Source organism: Euphorbia lathyris, chromosome 5 (assembly GCF_963576675.1).
Source record: "Euphorbia lathyris chromosome 5, ddEupLath1.1, whole genome shotgun sequence".
NCBI lineage: Eukaryota > Viridiplantae > Streptophyta > Magnoliopsida > Malpighiales > Euphorbiaceae > Euphorbia > Euphorbia lathyris.
This window is the reverse complement of record NC_088914.1, coordinates 23695797-23713589: the sequence shown is the minus strand read 5'-3', so window position 1 is coordinate 23713589 and position 17793 is coordinate 23695797. Positions and strand designations below refer to the sequence as shown.

Below are 17793 nucleotides of genomic sequence, written 5' to 3'. Positions count from 1 at the left end.
TAAGGATGAGTTATTTTTTTTTTTCTCTTGAACTTTAATTTTCATAGTCCTTAAAAACATTAAAGTTCAAAGGGTTTAATAATGTCTTTTGACATTTATTTAATTAATTATCTTATTATTTAAAAAAAATATATATTTTTTAATTTTTACTACTTGTATGTCCAATAATTAAAAAATTGAAGTGAAAAATAAAAGATTGATAAAAGTTATTATGTCTGAAATAATATCATTTAAATTAACCTTTTTATTAAGTCTAAACCACAACAAATTTTTTTTTTTTTTATTATCTGTATCTACAATAACCATATTGAGAACAACTCTCTCAAATTAAACCTTTTCAATTTACTCTCATGCTTTCAAATTGCTCATAAACAAGCAAGGTTGTAAAAAACGTTAAGCGTTAATCAAACGGGTAAGATTTTTTGGGATTAATCGGATTTGCTTTTTTTTTTTCCGTATATTTTTTATTTTTTTAATAAATAAATTATTATATAAATACAATTAAAATATTTATTATATTATGTAAAAATAATAATATTTCATAATATAAAATATTTAAGCTAGAAAAATATATATTTTTTCATATTAATGTTCTTAAAAAATAAAAATATGCCCTTCAAAAAAAATAAAAATAAAATATGCTATCATATTTATGGTGATATAAAATTAATAATGTACTTAAATTTATCCGGATCATCCTTCATTAATTTATAAAATGAATTTGTGTTGATTTGGAATTTAACTAGCTTTGTACCCGTGCTATGCACAGGATATATAATTTTTTTAAAAAAACTTATCAATATTTAAATAAGATTAGATAAATAAGTTAAAATATATATCAATATACTATTTTTAAATTAAATAAGATAACTGAATTAATAAAATAATTGCACAATATTATTAAAAGAAATGAGGTATCAAAATATTTAATATACTCATATGAAAAAGAAATACTTTACTATTGAAGATACATAATTGATCAAAATAAACTTACAAAATCTAATAAAAGTGTGACGTCAAATTTTATAGTCAAATGCTACAAAATTCAGTTAGGTCCTGTTCTTTATTATTTAATTTCAGTAATAATCAGTTCAGTTCAGTAGCAATCGGTTCAGTTCTGTTCACTTCAATTCAGTTCAGCATTCAGTTTCAGCATCCAGTTTCAGTATTTAGTAATTTATCATTATTTATTATAATTATTTATATATAATTTATTATTATTATTATTTATAATTTATCATTATTTATTTTTTTTTTATAGTTTATCATTATATATAAATTAGATAAAAGTCAAGAAATGATAGTTTATTACAGTATATATCGTTTAATAAAAAAAAATTAAAGTATGCATCAATATTTAAAAATTAAGAATTATTTCTCAAGCTTACCCAATTTATCAATGTTAAGGATAAAATTGCAACATTTTAGATGTTAGTGGTAAAATTATTTCTGACCCAAAACGTTAGGGGTATTTTTGTACATTAATCCTTAATTGTAACAAAAAGTTAAGAGTTTGTATTCAAATGAAAATTTGTATTTAATTTCATAGGCTTTAAATTATATGTAAATTTGTGTTTGTATGTAATTTGTATTTTTTATTTAAATTAGACTCATTTTTATTTAATTTCATACGCTTTTATCGAGCCAAGATTTTATCAAGCTGAGCTTTTATTTGATATTCAATTTAGTTTTATCTTTAATATTATATTTATTTATTATTGAGATTATTATTATTATTAGAACCATTATTCTTATTATTATAAGCTTATTAATGTGCAATATTATCATTAAAATTATTTTAAAGTCTAATTTCATCATTATTATTAAGTTCGGTAGCATTCAGTTAAGTTCAGTAGCATTCAGTTTAGTTCAGTTTTTTTCAGCGATAAAGAACAGAGCCTTAGATATTAAATGCTGAATTATTTGATATTTGAATCTATCAATTTCAAATAAATGTTGTGTGGTTTTATAAATTTACAGATCAGTACTTATGATATGTTTTGTTACAAACAGAACCACGTGGTTTGCAAAATTTTCATTTTTTATTAACTTTGCCAAATTTGACAGATAATAACACTCAAAATGAAAATCAAGAATTAAATGATAGTTTAAGAAACTTTAATTCTTCAATTTAGGTGTTGTTTTTTTTGACTGAGAAAATTCATGTTTAAAAAAAGAAAACTCAAAAAATAATGGTTCCATAGTAATACAATACTAATTTTTTATTTGAGGTCATCATGGACCAAATTTAGCAAAGTCAATAAAATATGAAAATTTTGCAAAAAGATTCGGTTTATAACAAAACAAACCACAAGTATGATCTGTAAAAACGTTAAACCACAAGATATTTATTTTAAATTAATCCTATTTAAATTTAAAGTACATAGAATAGAATGATACAAAATCTATTGGAATTCAAATTCTAAACTAATTGATAAAATACATATATTATTTTAAGGTTAATTGGTCAATTAATATATTATCTTTAATTTTCGAATTACAATATTCAATAACGTGCAAAGGATAAAGAATTCAATTACATATGGAATTCTCAATTATTTGATATTTCAATTAAAAATATTTATCATTTTAAATTAAAATGATATAAAATCCAATTGAGGTTGGAAGACTTTTTTTTTTAAGATTCAAATATATTTAATTCTGTTTGGTTATTCAAATTTGAAAATTTAGGATAAACAATAAAATTTTGCAATTAATCTAAAAATAATATGTATTTCAAATTTAAATAGTAAATGATTAAGAATTTTAAATAGTAAATGATTATCAGACTGTATTTATCATAGCAGCTTCTCTATATCATCCACTCCTTTCTAGGGATTGCAACGGGTAGAGTACCGATAGATAATGTCAATCTCAAATCTTTATCCTTTTATTTTTTAATTACACGTATCCATATATTTTTACATCTCATACCCATTTTATTTAATTAGAGGGTACCCGCGGATACCCTTACTCATTAAAAATCAATAAATAAAATAAAAAAGATTACAAATTTAACAAAATTAACAAAGTATAAATTAATAAATTATTCATGTAAAAATTGGACAAATTGAAAAAAGTAGCTTAGTTGTATCACTCAATGGTTGAAGAACAAAATATCGGGTTCCAAATCTCACATCTTAGCTCTAAATTTTTTAATATATAAAAAGTTATGACAGATAACGGGTATCCCGAGGGTATTTCCATACTTGTCCCATTACCTTAACAGGTTGACACTTCCACTTAAGTTATCTGCACCACCAGAAAGAAAAGCATTAGTATAGAGGTAAGTCATATAATAGAGTGAGTTTCAATTTACCATTCAGAGTTATATGGAATTTTTTGAGATCATATAAAAACACTTATTTTGTGAGATCATTTAACTTCCTGACCTGTTTGGGTTCTCTTCCATACGATAAAAGAAAATCGTAAATAAGCAATTAGAGATACTTATCAATTTACAGCTACTCTGTTAATCACGTGTGCAGTTGGATTTTATGAAGGAAATCTGAAATTGAGAACAACGGTTGGCAAAATCTTCAATACTAACCTGCATCATGATGCCAACACATATTCCTCTGTTCACCTGAAATCTGCCGCCAAATAGCCGCTTCTCATAGACACTCTGGAAAATAGCCAAAACTCAAGAGGGGGATTATTTCCAAACCACTCAAAAATTCCAAGCACTTACTGAGATTCAACAAAGAATCAACAAAAATAGAATAGAAATGAATAAATAGAATTACAGAACTCATAGACCATGTTGAGCAACTCAAGTCTAACTCAGAAAATTATGGTTCATCAATACTTGAACTTTGCTCATTCGAAAATATTTAATGAAATTATCGATCATAATGCAAGAGGAAAGTGAAAAAGTTTCATGAAAGCAGTTTAGGGAGATATAAAAAAGTGATAAACTGATCACTGCAACTGAGTGAGAATTCATTACCCAAGTTTAACCTTTAAAAAACAAACAAACAATACCTTTAAGAAACTGTAGATTGAGAGCTCTGATCCCACTGTGTTTAAGAAGTTGTCTTTGTAACCAATCCCGGTCAGAGATAGTTGGATTTTAAATTTCAAATTAATTTTGCCAATTTTTTCGGTATAAGTTGGGTTTAGCTAGGACTAAAGTATTTAAGTTTATGTCAAACAGTTTTCTTTTCTACGATTTAGCATTGATAAACACAATTTTAAAATTTCAGAAAGCTTATAAGTTGGGTTTAGCTAGGACTAAAGTGTTTAAGTTTATGTCAAACAGTTCTTTTTTCTACGATTTAGCATTGATAAACACAATTTTAAAATTTCAGAAAGCTTAAAAATTGACACATCAGCAAAACTCTCCACATTTTGCCACATCAATCAACTTAAGTTCTATCATTGCGTCAAGTGTTACTTTTGTTCCACACTTTATATATATAATAGATATCTTCTCCTTTGTAGTTTTGGAATTTTAATATTAATATAATATAGAGGATAAAAACTTTCGTGTTTGAAACTTAGCCAAGTCAGAAAAATAAATTAAATAAATAAACATATTAGAATAGTTGACAATATGCTTAACAACCAGCGTCACCCTGCCTATATGTCACCAAATGTTGCCACGACGGGTCGTTTTAGGTTGCAACAGCAGCTGTGTCCAGCTTAGAAAAGGAGCGCCAACCAGAATCTGTTTTTTTATTAGAATTAGGGATTCCAGTTGTTTCAAAATCTTCAACTAAAAAACATGCATCAGATTTCAGAATCATCCAGAGGCAAAAAGCGCGTTCGCGAAGAAGAAGAAGAGATTGTTGCTGAAGCTAAGGACTCTGATCAAACTCCATCACTTGGTAAATTCACTTTTTCTCCATTTCTTTATCTAAAAATTCTGTCCATTGCGTTTCCACTAATTTAGTTGTTGTTTTATGGATTAATTTCCACCAACGAAGAGGATAGTCTGACATTCAGTGATACATTGGTGGCTTTACGGATTATGCGAGCTCAGTTTCCCCACATTGATAAGGTTTATTTCTCTCAATTCTGTTATTTGCTTATTATTGTCATTATCATTTGCTTATTACTTCCGAGTTCAGAGCTACTCATTTTGTGACTATACTCGGATTCGGCTTCGCTAATTAGCTCATTGAGTTGCATATTGATAGGAATACAACAATGCTTCTGCGTGAATCCATTTCTAATTCGTGTTCTTCATAATCTTCGTTTTGTTCGTTTTCGTAATTTCAGGTCTCAATTAAGCCCTTCGTTTTACGTTCACAATTATATAGCAGTGTGAAGGACAGAACACAGGTAGATAGAGAGTTGGAGGTAATATTTCCCATGTCCATGATATGTCAGTGTTTCATAGTTTATGGGAAACAGAATGATGCAAAAGGAAGCTAGTTCATATGGCTGATACCTCTGGTTTATTTCTATTTAAATTCAACATGCCTTGTGGTGCTTTAGTGCAAGTTTTTCATTTTGCAATGTGTTTGATTTTGAGCTCTATATTGGATCTGTAACTACTTGACTGGTTCAATTAAATATGGTGCTTGCATCCTAGCAATTGATTTACCCTGTGATTTCTTCTTTTTGGTAGTCTTTGAGGAGGGAGAAACTATTGCGTGTTTTCAAACTGAACACAGGACAAGATGATCATGCAATAATGTTTTTGGATGACTACCTAAGCCAGGTTGGCTGTTTTCATTGTCCACTAGATTTTGTAGGATGCTTTGCATAGACGTTATGCTACTGTCATTTGTTCCATATCAATATGATCTCACCATACTCCATTAAGAATCATATCTTTTTTGGGATAACTTATTTCATGCATGCTGTTTCTGCAGATAGATCGTGTTATTAAAAGAATTGAAGGAAAAAAACAAAGTGATCTTGAAGTTTTCAGCTGGTTTAAAACTCATGTTATTGATGTGAAGCTAGAACCTAGCATTGATCATCAAGAGCTTGTAAGTGTTGTAATTTATGAATGCTATCTACCTATCATTATTCATTTTCTGTTACCTTTGGTAGTTCTAGGTTCAATATGTCGAGACTTAAGAATATTATTACATAATCAGATGTATGCACTCGTGTTCATAAATGAACATCTACGCTGATGCTTATAATGTGATTCTATAGGATAAGGTAAAAATCTTTTCGAGTGTTATGAAAAATATAGTGCTCAATGTAAATGCTGATAATGTCGACCTAGGTAATTTTAACTCGCATTATGCACATCTCATGTTTCTGTGTGTTTAACGATGCATATATTATATTTTGATCTATTCTTGCAGACTCATTTTGTATATATTTTGAAAAGAAACATCAACATATTTCATGTGATAATGCATGGATCTACAACTCATCATTAATGCTTTACTTACTTTTAGCTAACTTCACTATTCTCTATTGCAGTGCTTTCTCTTATCCCAGGGTGGAAAGGTGAAGGATGAACACATATCCCTTTTGATCAATGCTGGTATCTTTGTAAGCAATTTTTGGATGTTTATTTATCTTTTTGTTTCTTATACTTTGTTAAGTGGGTGAATGGACATACAGGATATTGGAATTGTTGACAGCAGTATGGTGATATTGGTATTTTTAACAGTAGTATGGCAGGATTTACTCTCTGCATTATGCTTCAACAATTAAAATCCTGTATGCCTCAATCTACGAGCTGAAGCATGAAACTTGCTAACCTCAGTTTTGTTGGAGCTGAGCGCTTCATTTTAATGAGCCTAAAGTTATGCCATTTGGAGCCATGTTAATGTCCTTTTAGTAACTGTTAGTTTCCGAGGTCAACTGAAATTTATCTTGTGGTTCTTGATTTGCCTTACATTATGTAACTTCTAGTTTTATACTTGGGAGCATGGCTCAAGCATTTGTATTTGAGTCATTAATATGTCGGTGATGAATTATAGTTTATGGCTTATTTCTCTTGAAGGATTTCTTTTCATTGAGTTGAGATGATTTCTTCTCCGGGCTTCCATGTCCACTTAGAATCAGTGAGGAGATTCTACCAGACACCAGAAACCAGTGCTCATGATCTGATTCAAGTGTTGAATTGTGATGATTTCTTCCCAGGGCTTCCATATCCACCTTGAATTAGTGAGACTGTACTAGTGTTCATGATTTGATTGGAGTGGATTGAACTTTTGGCTTGTTTTCCATGTTCCATCTGGCTTTTTGACGAGTTATGTAGGAAGATCGCTGTTGCTTAATCTCTTACAGTAGGTTACGCAGGGAAAAACTAAGAAATCAATTTAAGTAAATAGGCCCATAAGTAGATTTCAAAGTAGGGGCTGTGACAAGCTAATGGAACAAAAACATTGATATAAAGGAATCCCAAAGGAAGATTTTGCCATTTTGTATGGGTTGTCTAAAAGCGAATAGATTGACGAACATGGTCTCAGTCAAGGAACTGCTTAACCTAAAAGTTTAAGGTGATAGGTAAAATTCAAGAATACCTTTTAACTTTATATATTATTTGACACTCCCATATGCTAATGGCCCCTTGGCTTGAAATGTGTACAATAAGATCCAACCTATCATGTGTTGCAGTTCCATTAATAAATGGAGTTTCTAGGATTTGAACCCTCGACCACTTGATCTAAAAGGCTTTGATACTGTCATGGAACCGTTTTAGCTAAAAGCTCAAGCTGATAGTTAAAGGTCCACTTCATATTAATAGCTGACAGATACCTTGTCAAGATACTGCTTTCCCTAAAAGCTTAAGCTGATAGTTTAAGTATAAAAATAGCTTTTATATATTATTTCTGATAGTCTCAATATTTTTCTTGCCTTGAAATATCATAAAGTTGAAGTAATTTGATTTTCCAAATTTTCATGTTTAACAAAATTCTGGATACATCAACGAATGTCACCAATATTCATATCTAATATGGGCACAGGATAATGAGCTATGAGTAGGCATGTATATTTGCTCAAGATGGAGTACTTTACAATTTTTTTGATGCTTTTGATACTTGTATAGTTGATGAATAACTATGGAATTGAGTGAAACTGCTTTCTTATTTTCTTTCTCCTTTTCCCCTTGTTCTTTCCTTATATTTTGCAGTCCAGTTGGTATTTGTGTTTATTTGATTGTTCTCTGTTGAAGTTTCTGATTATTCCAGTTCCCTTCTAACTTGGGTTCTGACTTTTCCAGACTCGTCAACTGATAGATCCGAACATGTACTGGTTTGCAATTCCAAATATTGGTTCAGTACTTAAGGGCCTTTCTCAGGTGCAGAAATGATTCAGTAATTCTAGTTTGTTTTCTGATAAAGAATTTAATATTTGGGGCATTCTAATTTGAGTTTTGAGTTCTAGCATGCAAAGAAATATTGGTCTTTTGTATGATGAGAATATTTTTTTTTTGTTTTGAAAAAAAGACTTGGTTGATATGTATGGAGTGTAATTGGAATTATGCCTTCTAGTAGGTAATCCAAATTTAGACTTGACAAATTTTATCTCTGATATCATTTGACGCAACTTAAAGTAATATATGAAGATTTTCACATAATATTTTTAGATTCAATCAAGTGAATTTGACAGAACAGAAGTGTCTTAAACTGAAATTGAAATCCTACAATATTCTTTTTTTTTTAAAAAAAAAAACAAAAAGTTTGTTTGTTGAAAGTTTCCAATGCTATTGTCTGTAAAAAATATCCAAAATTTAAATCATGTTAGAACTAAAGTGATTTTTAGCTCTATTTTGTAGGGCAGAAAGGAGCTCTTGTCTCTTTTGAAACGCAGGAAATATAAAGAAATGATGTTGGCTCCTTTAGAGAAGAAGCGTCTTCGGCTATCTCTGCTTGATATTAGATTTCATCTTCGTGACTTGATTGGTTCAGGTCATCTCCAAACTGCAAATACTCCAACTGGCGTAGTTGTTCGGGTTGCAAAGGATTAGATTTAGAACCACAACTTTGAATCACAAATGGATTCCTATAACATCTTCCAATCTCCTTTGTTGGTTGTCAATCATCAGCAACAGGTTCCATAGATTTTATGCTTTATGTTATTATTTGTTAGTGACGTGAATACGAATTTGAAACAGGTTAACAGTGAAAACAAAGGAAGTAATTGGCAATTGCCAATAACACGGATGGGTTCGAGGGAATGCAAGATGATGCGTGTCTTCTACAGGTCCATATTCTCAGTCATGCATTATCCATGGAATCAAATTTTCTTTTATCAAGTATTGAATCTCTATAAGTTATTAAATCTCATCAATCTTTCATACAGTAGCATGTGTTAAGAAATGGTCTGATTAATTATCTATTCACTGATTTGATTATTCATGGAGTAGTTAGCTTTGGAGATGGAACGCTCTTCTTTTCTTCTTTGTACTCTAAATGAGAGAACAATAAAACTTTCTTTGAAATTATAGGTTCTGGAACATCCTCTTTCTCTTTTCATCTTTAAGTTCTACATAATTTAGTTTTCTTATTTTCCTTTATGCATTTTTGACCTACATTACCATTTTCAACATCATTATTGTTGTATATCTTTATTGAAAGCCGAGTAAGATTGACCTCTTAACGCATGGCAGGTCGGGACTTTGTACACATTTAAAAATGGAAGAACATGTGCATATTAAAATTTCTCAACATCCCTGAAACATTTAATATTCAAAATTTTGACAATATGTACTAATTGATGATCTCTATGACTACGCATTTCTTATTTGTCATGCCGATTTTCAGTTTCAGAAGACTACACATGATTGCAATCCTTACATGTAATATTAAAGAGCCTCCACAGGTATTGCAGTTACACGTTTGTAGCTTAGATTTCTGCAGTATTTTGGCAGTCTTTTTAAACTTACACAAGTGCAAACTCTTTCTTCCATAGACCTAGTACTACCTTTCCATCATGAACCCCAATGCTGGACTATCCAGCCATATCCCTGTCATGCCAAGTCCTTGGTGACGCTTTCACTTGAATGGTATCTGCCAACACCTTCCCCTATGGTAAGCCGCCTTACTTGTAACACCGCCTTTAATTGGTGTCATCTTACTGTCTCCATAGCTGTCACATAAAATTGCAAAGCTGATTTGCTCTTTCCCACTATAAAATGCTCAGTGATTCTCTTTTGCCTTATGCTTATGTGCGGTTCATAGTTCTTTTGAATTGCATTCAACTAATATATTGAAGGCCAATTTTCACACTGGAATATGAAATGTTTTACTAATCGTGGTGTCATTAAAGTGAGGCCAGAAAGAGACCATTATTGACATGTAGGAGATGACGAGTGAACCCAGCTTTGTGGTCTGTTATTGTCTGGGCTGGGACTGTGGAGTTTATGATTTGACTGCAGTATAGAAGAACTTTTAGTTGTGGCACGAAATGAATCTGAGCGACCATAAAAACATTTTTATAAGTTTGACGACTGCATTTTGCGTCGTACTCTTCAAGAAACTCAAGGTGGGAAAACACTACTTTCCTTGCTGTTATGCTCTAGAATGTAAGTTGTAGTTAATAATGTGAAGATCAAACACCATCTGGGTTACTAATCCTTGAGATTGACTTGCAGCCATTTTAAAAAGCTAGGTCATGCGTCTCAGAAAAAAAAAAAAAGTCAGGTCTTTGCAAGTTAACCTAAAATTGAAGTAGAGATTCTTAGGGCCCTTATTTTGGATGGGCTCTGTTAATATACAACATGCCCACAAAATGCACTAAACTGTAGATTTGGACTGCTGGTACAAACCACTAGTTGAATATCACATGTCTTATGAGGTATTAAGGTTTTTATAATCTAGGTTGCAAGAGAGTGATCAAAGGCCTGCTTGGTTTAACTATTTCTGCTTACTCTTTGCTGTTACTTGTAGTTAATAGCTATCAACGTTTATTTCTCAATCCTAATCAAACATTCGTTAATTTATTCAGATATTTATTTTTCACTAATTGAATTTATGGAGCACATAACTATAAATGGGCTAACATAATTTTCTTCACATTCTTACTCAATGGTTGTCCTTTCCCTTTCCTTTCTTTATGATATAGTTTTTTTTTTTTTTTTAAGATGATGAGTTCAAACAGACAATTTTCCACTTTTGATTCCGGAAGTGTCGTGTATCAACTGAGCTATACTTTTTTGTATGATATAGTTAGGTTTTGGCACTTCCTCTCAACTTGAAGATAATTGGTTATATCCAATTAGTCCTTTTCTTTTCTTTTCTTTTAAATTAAAAAAAGTTCAGCATAAAAGAGATGCTGATGATGGTGTGGTGGTCCTGTTTAAATCTGGATATGATCCAGTCTTTTATTTTGGGACCAATTACATTATGGATTGTTTGGCTCCACCTTTTATTATTATTTTCTGAATATATAGCTGTTATCTATTCAATTACTAGCAATTAAAACAAAAAGTGTTTAAATTAATGAGCTGTTGGTTGTTGGTAGTCTGTATGTTTGTTTTGCTGTGCATTTTAGGACAGCGCGTCCTGAAACTCTATCTACTTGTCATCATTCTTTTCTTGTAATGTGAAGACATACACAACTTTTCATGCTGGGACCATGTCCATGGTAGATAGATCCCATGGTTAAGTTCCATAATTTGACCATATTTAGGAGTTGTAGAATCTTATATAAATATAATTTTTCCCCCTTAAAGCGATACATTATCAAAAAGAGAATTCTGTTGGTTTGTTATTGTTGTTGTTGATACTGATCCAGGTAGTGTCTATTTGATAACAAAAATATTAATTGGTATTGCTGTTTCTAAGATATTTTGGGTTTGATTTATACCAATGATGAGTGAATTGTAGGGTTGAAAAAAGTAACCTTAATAATGGTGACTTTGTTTTCTGATAATTTAATTTATTATTATCTAGTGATTCAAGCCCATAATATTTTTTTCTTTTATAGGATTGCCTAAGGAGCTGTTTGATAATGTCAGTGAGCATTTAAATTAATAAGTATGAAGTGTTTATTATTTTTAGCTTGTTTGAAAACACTATAAAAAAAAAAATCACTCGTTTGTTATTTAACATAAAATGTTAAGTTGAGTATTACCAATAATATTATTGCTCAAATAGATTTATATTGTTATTTTTCATAAGATATTACATAAAAAGATATTTTATGTATTAAGAAATGTTCATGTCATTAAATTTAGTTTTTATTTTTAGTAATTACATTATTTAACAGTTTAATATTTTTTCAGAGAACATTTATAGTAATATTTAATACATAAAAATCAGTACTTATTTTTTCATACCTTAATTTTTATTTTTATCAACTAACCCTTAAAAAATTAATTAGTTTTAACAAATAATACCTAAAAAAGTGCTTTAAAAATAAATAAATAAAAAATAATACCTAAAAGTATGAAATAAGGAGAGAAATTAGGTAACTGACATTTTTGGTCCTCCAACATAAATCTGTTTTTACAATTTAGCCCCTCAATTTCATTTTATAACAAAAATGATATTTAAACTTCTCTGAAATGTAGCAGAAAAGTTCAATTTTGATTTAAAAGAACTATTAAATAATGACATGGACAACTTTACTCATATATACTGCTCATTTGCATAAAATAAAGTGAAATAATTATTTTATTCTTAATATAAAGGTGTCTTTTATATTAAGAGAAATATATTAGGGGTAAAAAAGTCACATCACTTTATTTATTGACATAAATCGTAAAATTGTTAGTTATTTTAACAATTTCTGATATTATTACTCCGTTTTAGTGAAGTTTAAGTATCGTTTTGGTACAAAATAAAGTTGAGAGGCTAAACTGTGATAATGGTCTAAGCTGAAGGACTACAAGTGTAATTTATCCCAAGGAAAATTAGATGAAGAAGTAATACATGAGGAAATGGGGTAGAGGAATCTCTGAAAGTGAGATTGAAGATATCATCAAGGAGAATATGCCATTTAGTCGGGATGACAGGACTTGTGACCCCCCTTATATAACATTTTCATAAAGCAAGACCCTTTTGCATCATAAATAAATATATTAAACTAATTAAGGATTCCTTAAGGGATTTAAAAATTATTAAATAATTCAGAATGCATCACAATCAATCAGAATTATAGATGAACTCATATTGCAGCAATCAACAGTTAATTATCTGTTGGCCTCAAAACCCCTTATTTAATTAACAAAAAATTTCATATAAAATAAATTATATTTATATTTTTGGATGGTATTGGTAGTGACAAGTATTTGTTTTTGTATTGTATGTTATATTATTAATTTCTTGTATGTTAAGGACTGTGTTTTTTTGTATATTATTGGCTACTGGATGTAAATAATAATATATATAATGTAGAAAAAGAATTTTCATGTATCATCATCTCTCTTTCCATAATCTTTCATGGATATTTGCAAGTAATTAAGCTCATAATTACAAAAATATTTATTTAATTAGAAGAAAACAAAAAATGATGAGCAGGCATGTGATTTCCCTTGGAAGCTCTATTTTTGGAGTTAACATGTCAAAAGATTTCAGATTAATATGGTTTGTTATCCACTAGCAAATTAATTAAATAAAACAAAAGTTCACATGTGTGCACATTAATTTAATTTTAATTAAGCAGACTGACATCGTTTCACAAGTTGGAGCTTAGTGATGCTGTAGAGTGTAGACCCTCTCATTTGGATATGTCAGGCTATTTAATAAAACCTTACTTATTCTCATCATTTTTATTTTATTTTATTTATTAATTATTCTCTATATTGATAACAGTGTATCTGATCATTGACCAAGTGTCCGAACTGCTCACGGAATTCTGTATATTAATCCGTAAAACAGAACCAAAACTAGAGAGGAACCGAAGTCTGGCGAACTCGTTCCGATATCTAAGTTAGCATGTGATTTAGAAGGGTTGAAGAGCATAAACTAATTGTGAGATAATATTTAATTTACTGTAGTTTGTGACTATTCCTGCTTTATATATAGGATTTAGGCCGAATCCTTTGTTAATTAGAAGTCTTTTTGAGCTTAGAATTTTCAAAGAAATCTTGTCCTAGGAGAAATCGTTTGTCACGTGGAATTCTACTTATTTTCAACATTTCCTTACAGGAAAATCGAAGCTTCTAAGGTTTTTCGAATGACTGTTTTATATTCCATGTGGTGTAATAGTGTATAGGACTGAAGGATTGTTAAATACTTGTTGTAAAATTAGAATTTTCTTAAATTCAGCAAAGTAAACTTATAAGAGTTTGCATAATATACTAAAGAATATTAGTATTACAATTTATATTATTATTATTATTATCATTATGATAGATGGTTGTATTTGTGGGAGCCAAATCCTGAAATCCATAAATCCGTGTGCTTACAGGCGTCACCAACATCATACCAACCCAATATCAACACTGAGAATTAATATTTCATTAAATATTTTTTGGTTAAATTAGTTGATATATGATATTGATGATATAATAGATTTTTACACTGGGTTAGAGTTAAATTGCTGATTTAATTTTTATTTCTAATTTAAATAATAAAATTATTTGTAAATACAGTGCAAATTTAAGATGAAATTAGCCGGTTAGAGATTGATTAAATAATTTTGGATAGGATTGATCCAATAATGATTTAAATTCTTTTTAGACGGATAAAATTTAACACAAAAAAAAAATGACACAATATAAACAGACCAATTTATGCATACTGTGATTATCAAAATAAAAAAAAAAATTACTCATATTGTAAGTATCCTACTCAGCTGGAGGGTTGATTTGGAATCAGAATAGAGTTTGGCTTGGTGGATTTGGCGTCAATATTGGTTATTATACCGCTGCACTTGCTGAATTCTGGAGTCTGTATTTTGGTCTCTGCTTGACTTGAGAGAGGGAGTTCAGATAGGTTGTGGTTGAAGTTGATTCAAAAGTTATATTAGAGTTATTATTTTGCGAGATTGAATCTCATCACCCCTACTCCTGGCTACCAGTTCGATGCAAGGAGCTCCAGAATAAAAATTGACTTGTCGTCCTTGTTCACACATACCGGGAAGGGAATCGATCTGCTGACTGGTTGGCGAACTTCGCAGGTTCTTGCTTTTTGGACCACCATAAATTTATTGTGCCTCCTGCAGGCCTCCAAATCATTCTTTCTGAAGATAACAAAGAATCAGTGTGTCCAATTGTAATTAGTTTTTTTTTTTTTTAATTTTTCCCTTTTTCTGTTTTCGTTTGGGCTTGAGCCTCCATTTTCTACCCAAAAAAAAATCCTACTCAGGCTAAATTGTCCAACCTCAGACTTTCCATAAAATTACATGCAGTAAGACTAGAGGCTTTTAGAATCAGAGCTCTTTTGTATTATTCCTTAAATAGTAAAAAAGATATATACAGAATCCTTTGCCATAATTTGTCATTTTTAGCATGATAACAATTCTTATAGGATAAATCGAGACAATCTGACTGATACGGTATAAATATTTTTTTTTTATCTATATCATATATAATCATATATATATATATATATATATATATATATATATATATATATATATATATATATATATATATATATATATATAATGTAACAAAATAATCTGAAATTGTGAATTTTCAAAACTCAACCATTTTAGATGAACAGTTTCAACGAGATGGTACTTAATTTCAGTTGGAAAATAAAATACACTTATTGTTTCAGGATAAAGGATAAATTTGACTCCTAAAAAAATGAATTTTAGTTTGTAGTTCATGCAGTTTGTAAATTTATACCTTCTATAAAAAAAAAATATTATCACAATACCTTAAATAAGAGCAATTTGACACAATTATAAAATCTGACTTTGTAAATTATTTAATGATTCTGTTTGATAAATAGACGTTTGAGATAAAATTAGAATTTTGAACCATTTTTAAATGTTTGACTAAGTTAGTGGTGTTTGGTAAAAAAAACAGTTGAGATATAAACAGTTGGGATTAAGAAAATAAAAAAATAAAGAACAAATCCTAAACTAAAATCTATTAAGTCAAGTATCAAAATATCATTACTTATCAATGAGATAATGATTCGGTTAATTTTGAACACAAATTGGATGAAATTTCACCAATTGGGATGAGAGAGAATTTCAGCTCAAAAAGTTCTCATAATCCGTGTTTTTTGGACATAAATAGAGCATTTTTGCAAATTGCATAGTTCAGGAGCCAAATAACAAAATTTAATAGATCAGGAGCTAAATAGTGCTTTAAGCCGATATTCAAATAACTATCAAATCAACTCGTTTAAATTGTCTATTAAATGTGAGTAAAATTGATCTTACTTTAAAATATAAAAAATAAACTATCAAACCAACTTGTCTAAATTTTCTATTAAATGTGTATAATTGATTACTTCCTATCCAATCTATTGTGGCAACAGCTTTTTCTGTTTTAGTGTGGAGAATCTATTTGGGATAATACAACAGTATAATAACAAACCCTAATTTTTATTTATTATCTTAAGCAGCATGTGATTATATCTCTAAATTCAGTGATGCTTCAATAGTAAATCTTCGGATCTCAAAAAGATATTTCACAAAATAGCAAGGAACATAAGTGCTAATTAATATCAATAAAACAATTTACTAAAATTAAAATTGAAGGTAATAGCTAACACTTAAAAATAATTTTTATTAATATTATGATCTCTAATAACACGCTTTCTCTCATGCAAATGTTTTCTAAACTTAAAGTGAGTACAATACAGACTAGCTTTCATACTATGTCAAATAATCAATTGAATAAAATAAACGTTTATTGATAGTTAAACCTCAAAAATAACTTTTTATTAATATATCTGACAATTATCAGTGTTTTGATTTTTTTTTACTTGAAGTAGTTGTGAATGTATTTCAAGGAAAATCAGAAAAGTTATTGGAAAAAAGTAAAACCGACTCGGTTTAAAATTTAACTTTTTAATCGGAGTTAATTTAGGTTTCAGATTATTCACAAGATTTGTAGTAATCCTTATTGTTACAATATTGGAATAGAGAGAAAAGAGGTATGATAAGTGTATATTGCTTAATTATGATTTATAGATAATAAGGAGTATAAATACGGAGTCCCATCTAGTTTGTTATATAGGATAAAATAAATTTGAACTAGCTAATCCTAACGAATTGATTTAACTTAATTACAGATTACGAGATAATTAGGAGATAATTATTTATTTAAAATAATTATCATTGACATCCCCCGCAAGCCGATGCCGAGATGAGAGATATAGTCGTTCCCGAAGAATCTGAAAGCGAGTTGTCGATAGAGGCTTGGTTATTAGAATGTCAGCAACCTGATCATATATAGAAATAAAGCGAATGTCAAGAGAACTAGACTGAACTTGCTCACGAACAAAGCAATAGTCCAATTCAATATGCTTGGTTCGAGCATGAAACACGATGTTGATAGTTAAGTAGATAGCCCCAACATTGTCACACTAGAGAGTGACATGCCAAGGGATTGGGTATCCCAAGTTGGTGAGAAGGGAGCGAAGCCATAAGAGTTCGGTAGTGACATTGGATACAACTTTGTATTCACTTTCAATGGATGACCGAGCAATGGTTGGTTGTTTCTTGGTGTGGCAAGACATAAGGCTCCGGTCTAGATAGATGCAGTAAGCCCCGATTGAGCGACGATCATCCAGAAAACCACCCCAGCCACTGTTAGTGTAGCAATGCATTTGTCGGATGGGATCCTGATGAAACGTGAGACCAATATCAGAGGTGCCCTAATTGGAATGCAAAATGCATTTGACTACTTTCCAATGCTCATCAATTAAGCAATGAAGAAACTGACAAAGCTTATTGACTAAGAAGGAAAGGCTCGGATGAGTGATGGTGAGATATTGTAGTGCATCAACCACGCTAGGA

General features: G+C 29.9%; 1 protein-coding gene and 1 long non-coding RNA gene across 6 annotated transcripts; one reads left to right on the top strand and one right to left on the bottom strand.

Annotated features, from left to right (window-relative positions):
• Positions 1-3088: 3088 nt before the first annotated feature.
• LOC136229460 (uncharacterized) lies at positions 3089-4016 on the bottom strand. Its single transcript, XR_010689114.1, has 3 exons — positions 3985-4016; positions 3551-3625; positions 3089-3252 (listed from the first exon to the last, which is right to left on the bottom strand). It is a non-coding gene; the product is annotated as an uncharacterized lncRNA (long non-coding RNA).
• A 605-nt stretch (positions 4017-4621) lies between these two features.
• Positions 4622-14105, top strand: LOC136230630 (uncharacterized). 5 transcript variants are annotated; one of them, XR_010689484.1, is made up of 11 exons: positions 4624-4829; positions 4929-5002; positions 5224-5304; positions 5576-5668; positions 5823-5942; positions 6391-6462; positions 8144-8221; positions 8699-9126; positions 9687-9744; positions 9835-9953; positions 13680-14105. XR_010689484.1 is itself a non-coding variant. In XM_066019757.1 (8 exons), exons 1-8 carry the CDS (start codon positions 4727-4729, stop codon positions 8740-8742), a joined length of 678 nt encoding a protein of 225 aa, XP_065875829.1. In that variant the 5' UTR covers positions 4622-4726; the 3' UTR covers positions 8743-8884. The 5 variants fall into 5 exon arrangements, 3 of the variants coding, with proteins under 3 accessions (XP_065875829.1, XP_065875830.1, XP_065875828.1); XR_010689485.1 differs by lacking the exon at positions 13680-14105 and adding an exon at positions 11091-11822; XM_066019757.1 differs by lacking the exons at positions 9687-9744; positions 9835-9953; positions 13680-14105 and having other exon boundaries at positions 4622-4829; positions 8686-8884.
• The last annotated feature ends 3688 nt before the right edge of the window (positions 14106-17793 follow it).